Genomic DNA, 20,263 nt, shown 5'->3' on the forward strand with positions numbered 1-20,263 from the left:
ATTATTATATCATATGGTAGCAACAGACAAAGATTACCACAAAATGTGATTGATTTAAATTAACTAACCAAGTAGATACTATATAATTTTGTATGCAACACAGCAATTGAAATATTTTATTATTGCTATGACAATGGAAAGAAGTAAAAGGCATTTCTATTTCATTTAATTATAGAATTGGAACTGGAAGAAACTTGAAAGGGAATCTTGCTTACATTATGACACCAAGAAACATAAAGCCTATAAAAATAAATCCGTATTATTCATAATAGTAACCAAACAATGAAACAAAACTGAGAGGTACAGGAACTGTATAAATATCTGAGAGATATATGACTTAAGTATAAAAATATAACCATGTTCCCAAAAGACAGGATGAAATAATTGAAAGATAATGGTTTTCCTATATTAGTTTTATATTTTAGATAAACTCAGACAAATCACAGTAATACTATTCTTGGAAGAAAACAAAATATTTAAAATTTATCTAGAAGAATAAACAAATATGCAAAAAACATTCTAAAATAAATAAGAGTATGTACGTGGGGGAGGATGCTGAGAAAACAGTCTTTCTGGATATTAAAATATACAATAAAAAGAATAAAATTAAGAGTGTGTCACCTTTGGGAAAATAATAAATACAGCTCAATGGAAGAATGAGAAAGTCTAGATACAGATCCTAATAGTAAATAAAACTTAAACATATAATAAAAAACTAATATATATGGTAAAGAAAAACAAATATTATTTTTATTATTGTGATGTTATATTGTGATATAAACAGATATCAAGTTAATCTTAAGAGATGAAAATGTTAATTAATCACTCAAGAAACTGATACTGCTTTCCTTAACTGATTCAGAAGCAATCTTTATTATTATTGCATTATGAAAATGCAATCAACCAACAGGACAGATACCCTAGTCATCATTATCTCAACTCAACAGCACTGAAAAAAGTTAACAATACTCTTATTTTAAAACATGCTCAATTTTTTTAGAAAAAACTATTTTATTCTACAGTATATACTGAAATGATAACATTCATAATCAACTTCTGTCCTCAAGGTTATACATAACATTGACAAAGAAAAGGAAATGAATTCTTCATTCTTTTACATGAAGAAATAACTTATATGTGCTACAGACATTAGTAGGTATAATGAACCATAAAAGAAATGATACCCATATTTATAATGTAAAGAAAAAAAAAAAAAAAAGCTGGTGCTTATTGTATGTATACCTTTTGAAATTGGAAATATTTATAAAATAAAGTATATAGATGAATCTCAAAAACAGAATTAAAATCATATTTTCTAAAAAGACTTTGGTAATATATTATTTTGATTTCCAGAATTTTTGAAAATTCATGTTTCCTTTAAAGAGAACCTACATAGTGTTTCTGCAAAATTTTAAATATAATTAATGTATACTTGTCTTGGGATAGTACATAACTAGAAAAAGGAAATATTCTCAAAACTACTCTTCATTAATGCAAAGAAACAACTTTCTTACAAGTTTCCTTTGCCTTCACGAAAATTTTCAAATAGGCATTTAATCTATTTGATATATGTGTGTTTTCACACACACACACACACACAGAGTCATATTTATAGTTCTTAAATGGTTACCTCCATTGAGATCCGTCTGTGTATACGATTTCTAAGACAAACACCTGTAGGTGACTGGACTTCATCAGATGATGTCCCAGAAGCTTGGTCACTCTCACCATCTGATCCCATTTTTAGATTTTCATGAACAATATCTGTATTAAAAAATGAGACATTTATTTTATGAGGTATGTATTATACCCTATGTCACATAACTTATTAACACTACAGGTAAGATGTAGACAGCCAACATGTAAAAAATCATGACATAAAAAGTCTTGTATACTCTGGGTACCAAAGGTATGCAGTTAAATAGATCAAAACATAATTCAAATGTCTTACGACAGTAGTAAGAAATCCTTTTATACTTTCACATTATGAAAAATTATGAAAAAAACTAACACTCAAATTATTATCAAGATTGAATAAAATTACAGACAGGAAATAACAATAAGGATTTAGTTAGTTCTCTCATTTTCCAGATCTGGGAATTGAGACCTTGAAAGGTTAAATGACTTTCAGAGGTCACACAGCTTAGAAGTAGAGCTAAAACAGAAACCTTGTCTTTTGCCTTTTATTTAGTTTAGTATTAAATAATGTGCCATTGGATCTACAACCAAATGAGCTAGTTCTCTGAATATTCTTTAAAAAATTTTTTAAAGTTTAGACCAAGGGTCAGCAAACATAACCTGTTTTTGTATGACCCCTGAACTAAAAATAGTCTTAGTATCTTTAAATTATTATTTTAAAAAGATGAAGAATATGTAACAGAGACCATATATGGCTCACCTGAAAAATTTACTATCTGGTCCTTTACAAAAAGTTTGTCAGCTCCCGACAAAACAGTAAATCAAGCCCTCATCTAAAGTTTTCCAATTTCTGTGGGATAAATACTTCCTCCTTGCCAACTTCAAGCTACCAACATGACATCATTTAACATGTAGTGGGAAGAAATGTATACAACATTACATAGTACTTTGACTATACACATACAACAGAAACAAATAACACCAAAATCACTGGCAATAGTAAAGCATAATAAAATAACTGGAAAATAATTACTTTTAAGTATTCATTACCTTTGTTTTTAATTTAGTTCAATTGTAAGTTTATGTAATTTAAATTTACATATGTTTATGTTTAACAACCAGACTGCAAAGTTGCTAAAAATTTAACAACCATCTCTTGTGAACCAGTGTGAGCCAACTCCAACACACCATTCTGTAGGGTAACACCCATAGGAATAAAGGGTACATACATTTCCCATAGAGAAAAACCCCACTGTAGATAAGCTCATACTCCCCAAATTAACAAAACGCATGAGGAAATAATCTACCAGGGCTAGAGTAAGCAAGCAGCAGACTAAAGCCCTCTGAAACTTCAGTAAATATAATTATGTCATAAGACTACAAAATAATTGTGTTCAAAATTATTTTAAAATGAAAACATGATAAATAAAAACCATAAAATAAAACAGAGAAATAAACAGAATCTTGCAGATATCCATTTTTCCTGGATATTAAAAATGACATTGTGACATAAGAGTAACAACTCAGGTGACAATCTTATACACTAATTATTGTACTGAGCTATCATCTGATGATAATCTGGCATTACTAAGGTATGACTCTAAATTAAGCACCATCTCAAACTGCCACATCTTGAAATCTTGGATCTACCTCTTAAGGGTTTTGTTTTCTTCCTGGTGAACAGGTTTTCAAGTGTTACTCCTCTGCAGTGACAGGACGACTACCTCTCTCAAACCTTCCATCTTTCTGCTACCTTTCTTATTCCCAACTTGATTTTCATAAGACAAATCAGATAATATAATACAATAAAGACTAGCTGACTTCCATATACCTAAAACCTAGTAGCTATGTACATAACCTACAGTCAGAAAGTTAAAAAACAAAACAAAAGACAAACAATTAAATTACCTAATCTGCTTCCATTTCTGGGCATTGCCATAAAGGAGCCAAGGCTTCCTCCAATAACACTATGCGGTCTCCGCAATGGGGGCTTCTTGAAAGACCCTGTGTACTGGTGGAGGAAGGAATGCATACTATGAGAGGTTGGAGGCCTGCCATTCTTCACAATAGGCTCTGTGGTTCACAATATCCAAAAGTCATTCCAGTAACAGCCCACGATCCAGGATCAAACGAGAAGGATTGAGAAAGCAAAACAGAAAACAAAACAAAAAGTTATAGTATTACATTTAACCTCATTTGTTTGGCTGTCTACACAAAGTACTAGAATTAAAATAACTTCTGACAAAATACTTATAGAAAATACTTTAATATTTGAAATTTGTCTAGTAAGTTAATTATCCATTTCTCATATAATCAAAATTGGTTAGCAATTACAAAACTACTAAGATAGCCCATAGATTTTTTTGGTCCATTTGCTTATTTTAATGTGTCTCAAGATTATTTCCATACTACTCCTACATTCACTGAGAGCCTTATACATGCTTTACGAGGCACGCTGTAGAATATGAAAAACATGGCCCTGGATGGAAGGAACTTACATCCCTATTTGCTCAACATTCAAAAAGGTATGTCAGTGAATAAAACAGAAGTATTTAAATACAGATCAATGCAGAAGTTCTGAAATTTATTACCCCAAATTTGGGATTTTTAATATAGAGGTGTGGTTTTTTTTAAATCGCAGACCTATAATTAAACAGAAACATTTTAAAAATATTTAAACATTTAACTATAAATAAGGGAAACCATAGTTTGTAATGTTTACAGGGAATCTCCAGACTCCTTTCCACCTCCAAAAAAGAGCTCCGATATAGGCTAAAGACATGATGCACTCTTCTGTGACTTACCCTAATCTTTCATATTAGAATATAGTCAAGGAATTTCAAAAGGAACTGGGCTTCTCTGAATATCTTCCTCTAAAATGAAGCCAGCTCTTCTTTTGTAGCTGATAATCAGGAGTAGGGATATTCCCTGCTGAGGGGATTGATTGCCTACCTGTAAAGGTTTATCAAACACCAAGAACAAGTTGGCAGGAGGGGGTGGCTTGGATCCCTAAGACCAAGGTATAAGCTTAGGGCAAAAGGGCCAAGAAGACTGCCTAAAAGAAGAAGGGAGAGGGAGGATGTGGCAAAGTGTCCTCAAGGCTCATACAAGGCCCAACTCATCTAACCTGGGTAGATGCCAGACTGGAGGTAGGGAGAGTACCCAACTAGTAACGGAGAAAAATCTGTGCAAAGTGTCCCAGACTGTACATTCATTGGTAATAGCTGGCTGGTCAAGAATTCGGGGATCTTTATGTAAAGTTTAGTAAAATAATGATCTAATAATGAATGGAGAGGGGCAATCTGATATAAATGCATAAATTAAATAGTTACAAACCCTATGGGATATACGCTAGAATGTATAATAAAAATTTTCACTTTCTAGGTTATAATATTTCATATCTAAAATCATAAAAATATATATATTCTGCCCATAGACAACATTTGTTTTAGTTGTTCTATAAGGCTATCCTGGAAAATATGGCTTTATAATCCTAGAGAATATAGCTAAAAAACATGGAGATCATAACTATTAATATATTCAATTTTTCAAGGGATATTTGTTGTGTGTGTTACCATTTGACAAGCACTATTACAGGCCCTGGGCATCAAGAGGTGAACAAAACAAACAAGGTACTGCTCTTTGAGACTACAAAATCTAATGGAGGAAAAGACAGATAAGAAACTAATGAGGAAGGAAATATCAGATAATGACAGGCAATAAGCAAAAGATTAAAATGAAGATATGTGATAGAAAAATAAATGAGTAGTGACTTTACACTAGCTATTGAGAAAAGTTCTCTCTGCAGAGGTATTTTTAACAGAAATATAAATGCAAGAAAGAGCCAGTCATGGGAAGATAAGTGAGTGGTGGGTTATAAGATATTCCAGACAAAGAGAAAAGCTACTGCAAAAGTTGACACATGGCAGAGTTTGACTTGTGAAAACAGCAGTCCTCAAACTTGAGCATGTTTCATAATCATATTCAAAGACTTTTTAAAACACAGATTGTTGGGCTCCACCCCCAGACTTGCTGATTCAGCAGGTCTGGCATAGAATCCAAATATTTCTCTCTCTAACAAATCCCAGGTGATGCTGATGTTGCTGGTCCAAGGATCATACTTTGAAAACCACAGTGTCAGAGGAACAGAAAGAAGGCAAGTGTAGCTTCAGTACATAATTGTGGCGGGAATGGTGTTATTAAATGAGGTCAAAGAGTAAGCAGGTTTGTACATCACTGTAAACATTTGAATTTTATTCTGAGATTGGAGCAGTTATGGTATCTTTGAAGCCGGCAGTAATATGATCTGATTCATGTCTTAAAAGTACCACTCCGAGGAGTAAAGGACAATGGAAGGTGAGGAGGTAGGATGACTGTAAAGGGGTAGCATGAGGGATCTCTGTGGCAATGAAATAGCTCTTTATCTTGATTCCAGTGGTAGTTACATGAATCTACACATGTGATAAAATGACACAGAACTATACTCACACTTTACTCCTGTTAATTTCCTGGGACTGACAATAGGAGATTCCTATTCCTATAGTTACAGAAGATGTAACTGAAGGGGGGGCTGACAAAAGGGTACAAGGCACCTCTCTGCATTATCTTTACAACTTCTTTTGAATCTATAATTATTAAAAAAAATTTAAAACATCACTCTGGTTGCTGTTGGAGAACAGATGACAGAGAATCAACAGAAGGGAAACAGAAGAAGACTATTACAGTACCCCAAGCAATAAATAATGGTGGGCCAGACAGATTTAGGATATATTATTACACAAAGGCAGAGCCAAAAGGCCAGCAAAAATGGCTGCGAAATGACTTTCACACACTCCCACCCAGATTTTAGTGAGATTCTGCATTTAAAACATCTATCCAAGGAACATTTTGAAATCTCCAGCAGAGCAACTGCTGAAAATATTATGAAATATGATATGCGAAAGGACAATAATTGGAATCATGCATCAATGGCTATCATTAACAGTGAGTTTTAAGAAGTTATTTATGTAGTAAATATACAGCAAGCTAAAATGGCAGAGGAGAGGAGAAAGGGAGAACAGAAAGGTAAAGGAGAGAAAAGAATCAAAGATAATACCTAGATTTTGAGCTTTAAGTTGTTTGGGTTAAGTGTGGGAAGTGGAAGTAAAAGATTTGGGGGGCAAGGATACCAAGAATTCCGGTTTGGTTATATTACATTTGAGATTCCTATTAGATATCTATATGCAGAAGCCAAGTAGGCATTTTAATATGAATCTGGGGATCCAGACAAAAATCCTGACTAGAGACACCGATTTTTGGAGTAGTAAGCATAAACACAGCAGCTGAAATTACAGGACGGGATGAGGTCACCAAAGGAGAGTAGACAGAGAATCGAATGGGGCCCATGAGAGAATCATAAAATATTCTAACATTTCAAGATTATGACAACAATTAACTGGACAGTTCAATAAGATAATACTCTGTATTTTTAAAAGTAATGGAAACCTTTAAGATATTATGTGAAATGAAGTAAGTCAGACACTAAAGGACAAATATTGTATGATTCCACTTATATGACGTAACTTGAATAGGCAAATTCATAGATAGGAAGTAGAATACTGGTTACCAGGAGCTGAGGGGAGGGGATAATGAGGAGTTATTGTTTAATAGGTACAGGGTTCAGTTTGGGATGATGAAATTCTGGAGATGGATAGTGGTGATGATTGCACTATGGGAATGCACTTAATGCCACTAAAATTGCATACTTCAAAACTGTTAAAATAGAAGCCTGTGCTTTCAACCTCACCCTTCTCTTGGCAGGAGTTAGCACTACTTACAATATCCTATGTCATCCACTATTGTCAAAAACTAACCATAACTGCTACCATGTGTCAGACCAGCAGGAGAAAGAACTACCTGGGAGTAAGAAAAAAGGCTTGTAATATCCACAAAAGTAGACTTGCTGACTCAAAAAAACATGATAAACTGACCCAATGCAGAGATTGAGGAGTAAGGACAAGAAAGTGGAATATCTGGAAAGTGAGACCATTTCAATCTTTGCCTTTTGGGGTTACTTGAGATCCTAAAAAGTCATGAGAAGTGACATTCTGTTATATCTGTTTTTATACATCCTGGGAACACGAGTGTGCAGCTCATTTTCTTGGGTGAAGAATTTCGGTTGTGTCAAAAGAAGTAACTTTTGCACTTGGAAACCCCAAATATTATATGTATTATAAAACATTATTTTTGCCTTTCTGAAAGTATAATTGTGACCTATTCTCTGCCTTATATTTTAAATTGTCACCTAACCTCATCAAATTGAATAATTTAAATATATCTTCTGATTACAGAGAAAAATAAGTTCAAGGCTAACTACTAAAAGACAAGATCCTGAAGTATCGTAACTGTGATATGTCTAAAGTAGTATTAAGACTTTTATCAAGCAAATTGAGACTCTATGAGGAAAAGCTATTTCTCAGATAACTTGTCTGAGATGAAATTCACACAGCATAACATTAACCACTTTAAAGTGCACACAACTCAGTGGCATTTGGTACATTTACAATGCTGTGCAACCATCACTTCCAGTTCCAAATATTTTCATCACTGCCAAAGGTGATCCTGTACCCATTAAGCAGACTCCCCATTACGTCCTCTTCTGAGTCCTTGGCAATCGCTAATCTGCTTTTTGTCTTCATGGATTTACCTATTCTGGATATTTCATATTAATGAAATCATAGAATATGTGACCTTTTGGGTCTGGCTCCTTTTAAGTTTTCACGATTAACCCACATTGTATCATGTATCAGTACTTCCCTCCTTTTTGTGGTTGAATAACATTCTATTCTAGAGCTATGCCACATTTTGTTTATTCATTCTTCTCTTGATGGACATCTGAGTTGTTTCCAGCTTTTGGCTATTGTGAATAGTGTTGCTACGGATATAAACATTCATGTATGAGATTTTGTTTAAATACTTGTTTCAATTCTTTTGGGTATATCCTTAGGAATAGAATTGCTGGGTCTTTTACTACCTTTTGAGGAATTAGGTAAACTAATTTTAACAGTTTTTTTAAATTAAATATTCATACCTTCTCAGTTACTTAAAAAAAATCTGATGTATTCAGAATTCTTTTTCCTTGAAGGAACTTTAAAAACAAAATTTCTTATCTTTTAATTTAAAAATTTGTAGAATTTGTGCAAAAATTTCATTTCACATTTAAGAAAAGCTACATTAAGTTAAGGCCAGTATGCTTAAATTAACCAAGTTTGCAAACTGTCAACTTATTTTTAACATAACATAAATTCAAGATTCCTCTTTCCCTGGGTTCCAGCTACCTATCAATGTGCAAACACACTAGCTTATCTAGACAAGCAGGCTAATGTGAACTGTAATTATATTATATACTGATAACTGAGTTAAAGCCTTTACAGTATGACTCAATTATCAAAATGACAGAGTTAATATATCAAATTCTATTTGGATGGAGGTAGAATATGTATGAGTGACAGTATATGTGCCTAAGTGTATAACCAAATGTATATGAATCACAATTTTTCCAAGATTTTTACAGTATTATCCTGATACACATTTACTTCCCCATTCAATTCGTTCTAGAGTATTCATGAGAGCCACTTGCCTACATATATATCAAGAGTAACAGGACTCTGCTCATGAATGTGACTGAACAAGACACAGGAGATTAAAAATTGGCACAAGAAAAAAAAAAATTGGTTCAAAAGCAGTTTACTTAGGGCAATTATAAACTATGTTCTTCCTCTCCCAGCTAGCATTGCCACTATATGGCTGTCAGACAAAGATCACTTTCTTCACAACTGGTTACATCATATGTGAGAAGATCGTTTAAAAAGTATAATCTACCACCTCTCACTCATTAAACCATGTTAAGACTGTGTGAATCACCTATTTTTAGGAGCTTTTTATGCTTTAAGATAAACTTCATAAAGAAAGAATATGTTAAAACCAGCTATCAGACACTGATAGATGGCCAGAAAGGTATAGTATCATTGTCAAAGCTATTGGTGAAATCCATGTGCTGTTACACATAGGAAATAAGCAACAGCAGATTATAACTCAGAGACAGCTTGCGCTACCACCAATCTCTGCAACTCAAGAGGAATCAATGTCTATTATGACATCTTCAAGTATCATTTCAGGTAACTCAGGTTAAGAGGAAGCTCAACAGAGTTCCTATTTTTCCTTTTGCACTACCTTTTAAAGTTACTTATAAAAGAAAGTTTCAATAAACTATATGTACTACTTGAAAAAAATATTTTCAATATTTCACCACTAGTTATAAATTAAGACAGTTAAAACTAAGATATCCCACAAACTATGCAATTTATCTAAAATATTAATTAGCGGGGCCGGCCCGGTGGCTCAGGCGGTTAGAGCTCCATGCTCCTAACTCCAAAGGCTGCTGGTTCGATTCCCACATGGGCCAGTGGGCAATCAACCACAAGGTTGCTGGTTCAACTCCTTGAGTCCCGCATGGGATAGTGGGCTCTGCCCCCTGCAACTAAGATTGAACACGTCATCTTGAGCTCAGCTGCCACTGAGCTCCCAGATGGCTCAGTTGGTTGGAGCGCATCCTCTCAACCACAAGGTTGCCGGTTCCACTCCCGTAAGGGATGGTGGGCTATGCCCCCTGCAACTAGAAAACGGCAACTGGACCTGGAGCTGAGCTGTGCTCTCCACAACTAAGACTGAAAGGACAACAACTTGAAGCTGAACGGCACCCTCCACAACTAAGATTGAAAGGACAACAACTTGACTTGGAAAAAAAAAAAAAAAAGGCCTGGAAGTACACACTGTTCCCCAATAAAGTCCTGTTCCCCTTCCCCAATAAAATCTTTTTAAAAAAATAAAATAAAATATTAATTAGCACTCCAAAAAGTATATATATTTTCTTTGACTCACAACCTTTCTTTTTAAAGAAGAGGTTTATCTTATACTCAAATACCCATTAAGAATGTGTCCCAGGAACCAGCCATCAAGATATACACTGTGCTTATTCTACTCCTGAACATCACTGGCAAATAGCTGGCAAGATTCTTCAATCCTAAGAATGAACACACTGGGCTTAATTAATACCAAGAATTCAAACAGGGGTCTGAGAAAGAATGAAGAATTTTACTCTTGGCAAGAGGAATAAAAGTATGACGTGATAAAACCATCTTTGAGATTTGACTCAAATGCAAAATGTTTCCCTCCTACATATAAATTATATTCAAATTATTATTTTCTATTAAAATTATTATTTTAAATTTTCTAAAGAACTCATCTATATCTCTTCTCCCATATTACAAAGAGCCATATAATCTTTGATAATGACCTTTCTGAGGAAAAGAAATAAGCTAAACCTTGGGTAGGATAAATTATTTACCCAGAGTCATACAACTAAGTGTGTAAGTATGTTAGTGCATCCTCAATTCCAACCCCCGAGTTTAAACTTAAAGTCCAGAGCGCTTTCCATTATCCCATTGGCTCTCACAACAAGGACACGTGCATTCGCCAGGAGGGGGTTGGGGTACTCATGCTTTCACACAGCCACAAATCTCTAACAGAAGAATTTCAGGCACAGACAGGAAAGCCTGCCAAAGAATCTGCACATCATGGCACAACGGCAGCCATTCCTGTAAGCTCCTTTCTGGTTATTATTATGACATCCCTAGGGCTATTTCAGTTTTGAATATATAATCTTGTTCTATAAATTTCATCAGGATTTTATATCTTATTCCATTCAATTTAACAGGCTCTTTTTATATCAACATCTGTGTACTACTACTTTACATTATTAAAAAAGAACTGTCAAATGTGTGAAACATTATATGCCTATCTACTGTAAGTGCTCCCAATGCTATGACAAATTCTGTAGTAAATATAAAACAAGCAAATAGTAAGATTCACTCATTTGAATAACCTTATTCTCTATGTGGATAGTCAACATGCATACATAATGTTATAAACAACTATGATGAAGCCTCAAATAGGAATCTCATAAACTTACTATATACTTTTAAGTTATATTAAAAGTGGGCTATAAAAATAAGAATATTTAAATGTTAATTTAAAAATAGTTACTTAACAACTAGGATACTCTTATACAAGGTATTCTTATTTAAGAACCAATGAAAAATAAAAAGATAAATGAGATAGAAGAATTCATCAGGTTAGAGACTAGTACAGCAACACTGCTAAAGTAAGAGTTGAACATTCCAGAAGCAGGCAAGCAAGCTGTGTAGTCTTCTGCTTCCTAATAACTAGGGACCCAGAGAAACAAATAAAAGGAAGCTATAAGAAACTAATTAGAGAAGTAAATTTACATTCTATTTATAAAGTAACCAAAAGTGAAAGCATCTTTCCTCCCCTCCTCATCCCCTAAATACATACCATTATCCTTGCTGCTATTTTCTTCAATAGTCATTTGTTCAGCCAATTCAGACAATGATTCATCAATAGTCTGGCTTCCTCGAAGCGTGAGGGACAGCCTTCTCTTAAATTTTTTCATCCTATCGATTGAATGTGAAAAATCCTGAAAGAACAGAATGAACACAAAATTAAAGCTATGAATATTTTACAGCTTAAGACAAATGCCGTTCTCGGTTTACTAAGAATGTTCAAAATAGAAATATAATGAGGAATTCATACTCCCGCCAAACATCACAAAATCTAACCCCTTCCTTAAAAAGATGTACTCACTCTGATTAAGGCTATATTTATATAGCATCATCAGAAGAGCAGGAATTCTACAAACTAAAGATTGAGATTTTAGTATCACAATTAAGTTTAGAAAGATAGGAATTTTTTTTTTAAATCAATACAGTGAAAACAACACTATTTTGATGTGTGGGTTCTATCATTACGAATATTAACCATATTGGAACCAGTCAGTGGTACCTTTAAATAGAACTTTGGGGACAAGACAGGTGGAGCGGGTGGGGGAGAAAATAATGAATGACGTTTGACACTTTGTTAAATAGAAATTTTCTTTCTTAAATTCTTATTTAGCCACTATATTGGGTTTTGTTTTGTTTTTCCTTTGGTCAGTTGTCAGGAGTCTCTTCCTATTATTATAACAATGCCAAGCTTTACAAGGAAGAAATGAAAGCCAAATTAACTGGTGTCAAATGCCTACCCCATATTAGACACTTTCATATCTCTTAATTCATTTAGTCTCCCTAATTCTAAAGAGTAGACCACACTATTACATTTTCACAAATAAGCAAACAGGCTCAAAGAAGTTCTCTGACTGAAGTCAAACAAACAATAAATGATAGAACTGAGATTTAAAACTACAATTACTACATACTTTCCCCCCACATTTTAACATCTCTGAAATCATGACGTATTGCACAATTACTGGGATATCAAAATATAATTGAGACAGTTTTAATTTAACGGTATACAAATCAAATCAATGGTAAATTCATAGTGGAGTCTTAGACATGATCAAACAAGGTATTTGCTACAATAACTTACCCTCAATAACAAATTCCTCAATAACTTACCCATTACTTCTTTTCTAATTTACTATCTCTTATTTGTGGTGACAGAGTTAACCTGATTACCAAGCATGTTATTACCATTAGCCCATCTAAGAGTCAGGGCCTTATAACTCCCCTATATTAAAATACATGTTTTACCATCCAGTTCTGGATATTTATTTTGAACTTGTAAGTATTCTGCTTATATTCTAATTGTAAGGCTGTAGTCTAAGTAGCTGACTGCTCTGAATAAGTAAACTCTGCATAAGGTATTAGTTATGAATAATCTTTTGTTTCCTTAAAGGTTGGGGGATATAGAGTACAAATTTACAAGTGATAATATCATATTTACCAACTCCATACTTATTTAAAAAACAAAACTACTGTAACAAAAATATTAAAAACCACACACGTTAAAATAGCAAAACTTTTAACTACACACTAATAAGGACTCTTTCACCCAAAAGTTTAAAAACAAGAGTTATACTTTAGTGAGATATTTAAAAGTTCCTATCCCTTAGCTTATTTTGATCATAGCACCAAAAATACAAATCTATGTTGGTAAATATTTTCTACTAACTTATCTTCCAGTTGACTCATCCTCTTTTCAGCTGTGTTCAATCAGCACTTAAACCCATCTATTGTGTTCTTAATTTTAGTTACTGTATTTTTCAGTTCTAGAATTTCTATTTGATTCTTTTCTATAGATTCCAGTTCTCATGAAATTCTCCACTTTACCATCTATGTTCATGAATAGATTAGAATATTCTAAAGCTCTCGTCTGCAACTCCAGAGTCTGTATAGCCTATGGATACCTGTATAACCTGTTTCTACTGCTGATTTTTCTGTGTTGGTCCTGAGTATGCCTAGTAATTTTTTATTGAGTGCTACACATTATATGTGAATGACTGCATTAAAAAATATATGGAAAAAACGTAGAGGCACTGGATGATTTTACTTTCTTCCAGAGAGGATTTAATTTTTTTCTGGCAAGCAGTCAGAATAGGAGCAGATCACCTCAATCCAATCAGAGATTGAGCAGACTTGAGACTGAGTTTCAGACACTATAAAGATTGGCCTATGTGTGGTTTATTCCCACTCTTATGGTGTAGCCCTTCAGAGAATTCCAACTGCAAACCTAGGACAAGAACAACAACAACAAACTATTGAAAGCTCCACTCAACTTCCTTGGTTGCTTTTTGTTTGTCTCTTACACACTGCTCAGCTTTTATTCAAAACAGCTTACGAGTTCGAAAACATCTTCAGAGGGAACCCAGCACAGTGTATATATATCTCCTTTCTCTTCTGAATCTTGATTCCTCAAGTTTTGACTGATTCAGAAGCTCTACAATGCCTTCAAACGGATTTTTTTCACTAGCTTTTCAAGTAGTTAGCAGGAGCCTCAGTCTCCTCAAAGGCAGAAATGGAGGTTTAGATGAAAATTAGAAGATAATATACGTATTTAACCAAGCAAAGTGAATTTATAGGAGGCATTCAATAAGCTGTTAAGAGTTGATTCCAACTAAGAAACCTGTAACTGCAGGGCTGTCCCAAATGCTAAGATTCTTTACTTCTCACAGTCAGCCTTTAAATAGCTCTAACTTGAGTCAGTAATCTACGCCATTTGTTTAAAACATATTAGACATTTAAGGTGAATTGAGCTATTGCCAATTTCATTTACCATTTTGTTTCTGTAAAAATTTATAGTAGAAACACCTTCCTTTGTAAGGTTCCAGAATTACTCTGTGCAGTAAAGGGGTAACTCTTCAAATTTGGGCAGGGGAGGGTGCCTCAAACTGCAAATTCCAAACAAAGGACTAGCCAATGACAGGCTCCTAGGAGATAATCTCTGAGCCCTTGGAAATATCCTGCCTGATAAGTCTCTTTGTGTACCTGAAATCTTGGGCCACACCAGAAAATTTATGTTAATAATGTAAAGTATGGTAAATGCCTATTTTTGTATGCCTGGAGCTTTGGATAACACTGAATCAGTTTGACCTTTGGGGAGAGGAGGAATAAGAGAAGCTGGGACTAAGTAGCTAGAGACAATCATGGAGGTATTTCCAAGCTTATGTAACCAACCTCCAATAAAAACCCTGGAAACTGAGACTCAGGTAAAAACCCTGGTTGACACTTTGCACATGGTGTCACACACGGTGGCTGGAAAAATGAAGCACTATCCATGCAACTACACTAGGAGAAGATAACTGAAAACTCACACATGGTTTTTCTTGGATTCTATCCTACACACCCTGTCCCTTTGCTCCTTTTAATCTTATCTTGATGCTATAATAAATCATAATCGTGAGTTTAACAGCTTTTCTCTGACTTTTGTGTCCTTTTAGCAAATCATCAAGGGTGGTCTTGGGAAACTCCAACACACTCTCCTTCAAGAAAATAATTAATTTATGTAACAAAGTAGCATTTCATTCTGACCATTTCAAAAGTGGTCAGTCCAAACTGCTTGTACTATAAATATACACGAAGATTTTTAAGACTTTGTATTTTAAAAGAATGTAAAAATAAACTCGTTGTTATATGGATAATATGATTAAAAAAACAAACATTCTAGACATATTTGGTTAAGTAAAATATATTACAAAAATTCCACTTTTTTAATATGCCTGCAAAATATTTAAAAATTAAATATAGAATTCACATTATTTCTATTGGACAATGCTGGTATAGATCTCAGTGGTTTTAAGTGGGTAGAAAAAAATTACCTAAGATGTAACCTTTTTTTCATACAATGCATTTGAAAAGTATATTAGGAAACATTTTATGCATTTATAACTCAGACTAGTATGCACTGCACTTATTTTCCATCGAGAATGAAAAAAATTCTGGGTTGTAAAATAATGAACTACATGTATTTACAACTATTTTACAACTACATGTAAAATTATTGTATAAAACAATGACAGAACACTGAATTAAAATTTCAGTCATGATTATAGGTTTATTAACCAAAATAGTTAAATATCTTAATCTTTTGTGTTGAAATCTGAGGCTGATTCTTTTCCTTTGATAGTATGAACAGTCAAACACACAAACCAGGGAAACAAAAAGTACCAAGGATTTTCCTCTATTCATAAACACATTAGACATATATGACTATTATGACACTTGAGATGCAAAATGTCACAGTAGAAAGTTATTGGGTTGATCCCTTCACCAAAAACAACCAATAAACTGGGGTAAACGACCAGAATCAACTATCCTGGAACTCTGGAACCTGATTTTTTGCCCCTTTTTCTCTTTCTTGAGATTTTTACTGATGCCTATTGTAGGTACATTTGATGGTGTCCTACAGGTCCCTCAAGCTTTGTTCATTTTTCTTCATTCTTTTATTAATAGAAGTAATGGAACAGAAACTTCAGTGACCACACATTGCCAGGAATTACATACCTGCAAAAATAGTTTGGAAAAATCACAAATGGATGGCAACAGCCGTCAACAACCATGAAACACCAATGGAATGGGAAAATCTGGTTTCCAGAGTTACCAATGTCCAGGTCTCAAAAAACAAATAAAAAAATTACAAAGCACACAAATAAGCAAACAACAAAGCATGGCTCCTTCACAAGAAAAAATGCATGGCAGAAATCAATCCAGAAGACCAGAATCTGAAATTAGTCAACAATGTTAAATCAAGTGTCCTAAATATGCTCAAAGGACTAAAGGAAACCAAGGACAAAGAACTAAAGGAAATCAGGAAAATGATGTAATAAAAAAAATCAATAGACAGAAATTATAGAAACCAAACACAAATTCCATAGCTCAAAAAGTACAAGTAAATGGAAAATTCACTAGAGGGGTTCAACAAGAGATTTAAAGTAGACACACACACACACACACACACACACACAAAATCAGTGAACTTTAAAGATATAAAATTCAAAATTATCCACTCAGACAAATGAAGAAGAAAAAAAAAGAAGCAAAATGAACAGAGCTTGAGGGACCTGTAGGACACCATCAAATGCACCCACAACAGGCATCATAAAAGTCTCAGAAGAGGAGGCAAAAAAATTGTTTTTTAGGAAATGGTGGCTGAAAAGAACCAAAATCTGATGAAAAAATGAATATACATATCCAAGAATCCCAACAAATTCCAAAAAGAATAAACTCAAAGAGATCCATACCAAGACACTGAATATTATATTCAGTGTCAAAACTCAAAGAGAAAAAACCTTGAAAGCAGCAAAAAAGGAACAATTTGACACATATAAGGGACTCTGAATAATATCAACAGCTGATACCTTAATCAGAAACAATGAAGATCAAGAGGCACTGAGAATGCTGTATTTAAAGTCTGAAAAGAGAAAATAAATTGTTAACCAAGAATTCTATGAGGGTAAAGGGGATCAAATATATGGTGATGGAAGGAGAACCGACTCTGGGTGGTGAACACACAATGGGATTTATAGATGATGTAACACAGAATCGTACACCTGAAATCTATGTAACTTTACTAACAATTGTCACCCCAGCAAACTTTAATTAAAAAAAAAAAAAAATCTATATCCAGCAAAACTATCCTTTAAGAGTTAAGGAGAAATTAAGGCATTTCCAGATGACCAAAAGCTGATGAGGTTAACTACTACTAGAACTGCCCCACAATAAATTCTAAAGGGAGAGTTTCAAGCTGAAATGAAAGGACACTAGCCATCAATCAACTCAAAGCCATAAGAAGAAATAATACCAGTAGAGTTATGAAAAACAGTATTATTGTACTTTTGATTTGTAACTTTTTTCCTTTTCCTACATAATTTAAAGGGCAAATACACATGAAAAATGATAAGTCTGTTAATGGGCACACAATGTATAAAGAAGTAATCTGTGACAATAACAATATAAGTAGGGGGGCATAAAGATACATAGGATCAGAATCTTTATGTATTATTGAACTAAGTTGTTATTATTCAAAATAGGTTGTTATAAGTTTAAGATGTTAATTGTAATTCCTAAGTAACCATTAAGAAATTAACTTAGAAATATTACAAAAAAGAAAAACGGAAGGGAATCAGAATGGTACACTACAAAATTATCAACAAAGTACAAAAAAGGGTACTAATGGAGGAATTGCAGAACAAGAAACAAAAAAACAAGACATACAGAAACCAGAAGCTATATGGAAAAAGCATGTCCTCCCTTAGCAGTATTTTAAATGTAAATGGGTTAAATTATTCAATTAAAAGGCAGAGATTGGCAGGACAGATTTTTAAAAACACAGTCCATCTATACGCTGTCTACAAGAGACTTATTTTAAATACAAAGAGATTGAAAGTAAAGGCTAGAGAAAGGTATTCCATGCAAATAAAGAGAGAGAGAACTGGAATTATTATATCTTTTAGAGAGAGAACTGGAATTATTATATCTTTGTCATATAAAATTGACTAAAATAGTAAAAAACAAAAAGGTTACAGAAGACAAGAACAGTATATATTAATGAAAGAAGATAAAACAATTATTATCATATATATACTTAATAACAGGGCCTGAAAGTACATTAAGTAAAAACTAACAGAATTGAAAGGAGAAATACACAGTTCTACAATAATAACTGGAGACTTCAATACCCCATTTTGAACACTGGATAGAAGAACCAGACTTAAGTTCAATAAAGAAATAGAGAACTTGAACAACATTGTATACCTAGTGTATTAGTCAAAGCTCAATAATCAAATATTATGATACTGGCATAAGAATAGGTACATAAACCAATGGAGTAGAATTAAGAACCACAAAATAAACCTACATATCTATCTATGATCAAATGATTTGTGTCAAAGGTGCCAAGACCATTCAATGAAAAAAGACAGTTTTTTCAACAAATGGTGCTGAGAAAACTGGAAATATTCACATGAAAAAGAAATGAAGTTGGGTTATATTCAAGAATTAACTCAAAATGGATCAAAGTCCTAAATCTAAGAGCTAAAACTATAAAACTGTTAGAAGAGAAAATGGAGGAAATATTCATGATTTTGGATTTGGCAATGATTTCTTATGTATGGCACCAAAAGCACAGAGAACAAAAAATAGATAAATTAAGGCTTTATTAAAACAAAAAACTTTTTCTACATCTGGGACAGTTTCAAGAGAGTGAAAAGATAATACACAGACTGGGAGAAAATATATGCAAATCATATATCTTAAAAGGGTTTAAATATCCAAAATATATAAAGAATTCAACAACAACAAATTAAAAAATGGGTGATGGAGGTGAATAGACACTGCCCCAAAGAATATATACAAATGGCTACTAAGTACATGAAGAACTGCTCAACATAATTACTCACTAGAGAAATATAAATCAAAACCACAATGAGACACTGCTTCACACCTACTAGGATGGCTGTCATCCAAAAACAAACAAACAAACAAACAAACAAAAAACCCAGAAAATAACAAGTGTTCATGAGAATGTGAATAGAACACAGCTGTATTGCTGGTGGGAATTTGAAACACACAGCCACTGTGGCAAATTGTCTGGGAGTTCCTCAAAAAGCTAAACACAGAATAACCATATAACCCAGCTATTCCACTCCTAGGGATATACCCAAAAGAAATGAAAACAGGACTCAAACAGATACTTGTACACCAATGTTAATAGCAGCATTAATCATAAGAGATAAAAAGTGAAAACATTAAGCATCTATCAACAGGTAAATAAATAAAACTATTCTGCCATAAAAAAAGAATGTTTTGACACATGCTACAACATGGATGAACTTTGAAAACAATGCGCTAAAGTCAAATAAGTAAGACACAAAAGGACAAAAATTGTATGATTCTATTCATATGAAATGTCTAGAATGGACAAATTCATTGAGAAAGTAGAACAGAGGTTCCTGGGGGTAGGAAGAAGGGGGTAATGAGGAGTTGTCGTCTATGGGTACAGTCTTTGTTTGGGATGATGAGGAAGTCCTGAAAATAGACAGTGGTGATGGCTACACAACATTTTGAGTGTGCTTAATGTCAATATATTGTACACTTAAAAATGTTTAAAATGGTAAATTTTATGTATATTTACCACTATGAAAAAAAATTTTAACTATTTTGTCAGCCAGCATTTATATCAGTTTTTCACCAAGCGTAAATAAAGCTAATAACTCGTTTTAGAATTTTATTAAAAA

At 33.5% G+C, this 20,263-nt stretch overlaps 1 protein-coding gene across 2 annotated transcripts in view; it reads right to left on the reverse strand.

Annotated features, from left to right (window-relative positions):
- Nucleotides 1-20,263, reverse strand: part of CDK17 (cyclin dependent kinase 17) — an 87,129-nt gene that overhangs the window by 25,228 nt on the left and 41,638 nt on the right. For both annotated transcript variants that reach the window (XM_019732143.2, XM_019732145.2), the window contains 3 exons: nucleotides 12,031-12,172; nucleotides 3,547-3,711; nucleotides 1,631-1,764 (listed from right to left, as the gene is read on the reverse strand). In XM_019732143.2, coding sequence (XP_019587702.1) covers nucleotides 1,631-1,764; nucleotides 3,547-3,711; nucleotides 12,031-12,148 — 417 coding nt within the window. In that variant the 5' untranslated portion in view covers nucleotides 12,149-12,172. The remainder of the gene's footprint in view (nucleotides 1-1,630; nucleotides 1,765-3,546; nucleotides 3,712-12,030; nucleotides 12,173-20,263) is intronic.

The sequence above is a fragment of the Rhinolophus sinicus genome, linkage group LG02 (assembly GCF_036562045.2).
Source record: "Rhinolophus sinicus isolate RSC01 linkage group LG02, ASM3656204v1, whole genome shotgun sequence".
NCBI lineage: Eukaryota > Metazoa > Chordata > Mammalia > Chiroptera > Rhinolophidae > Rhinolophus > Rhinolophus sinicus.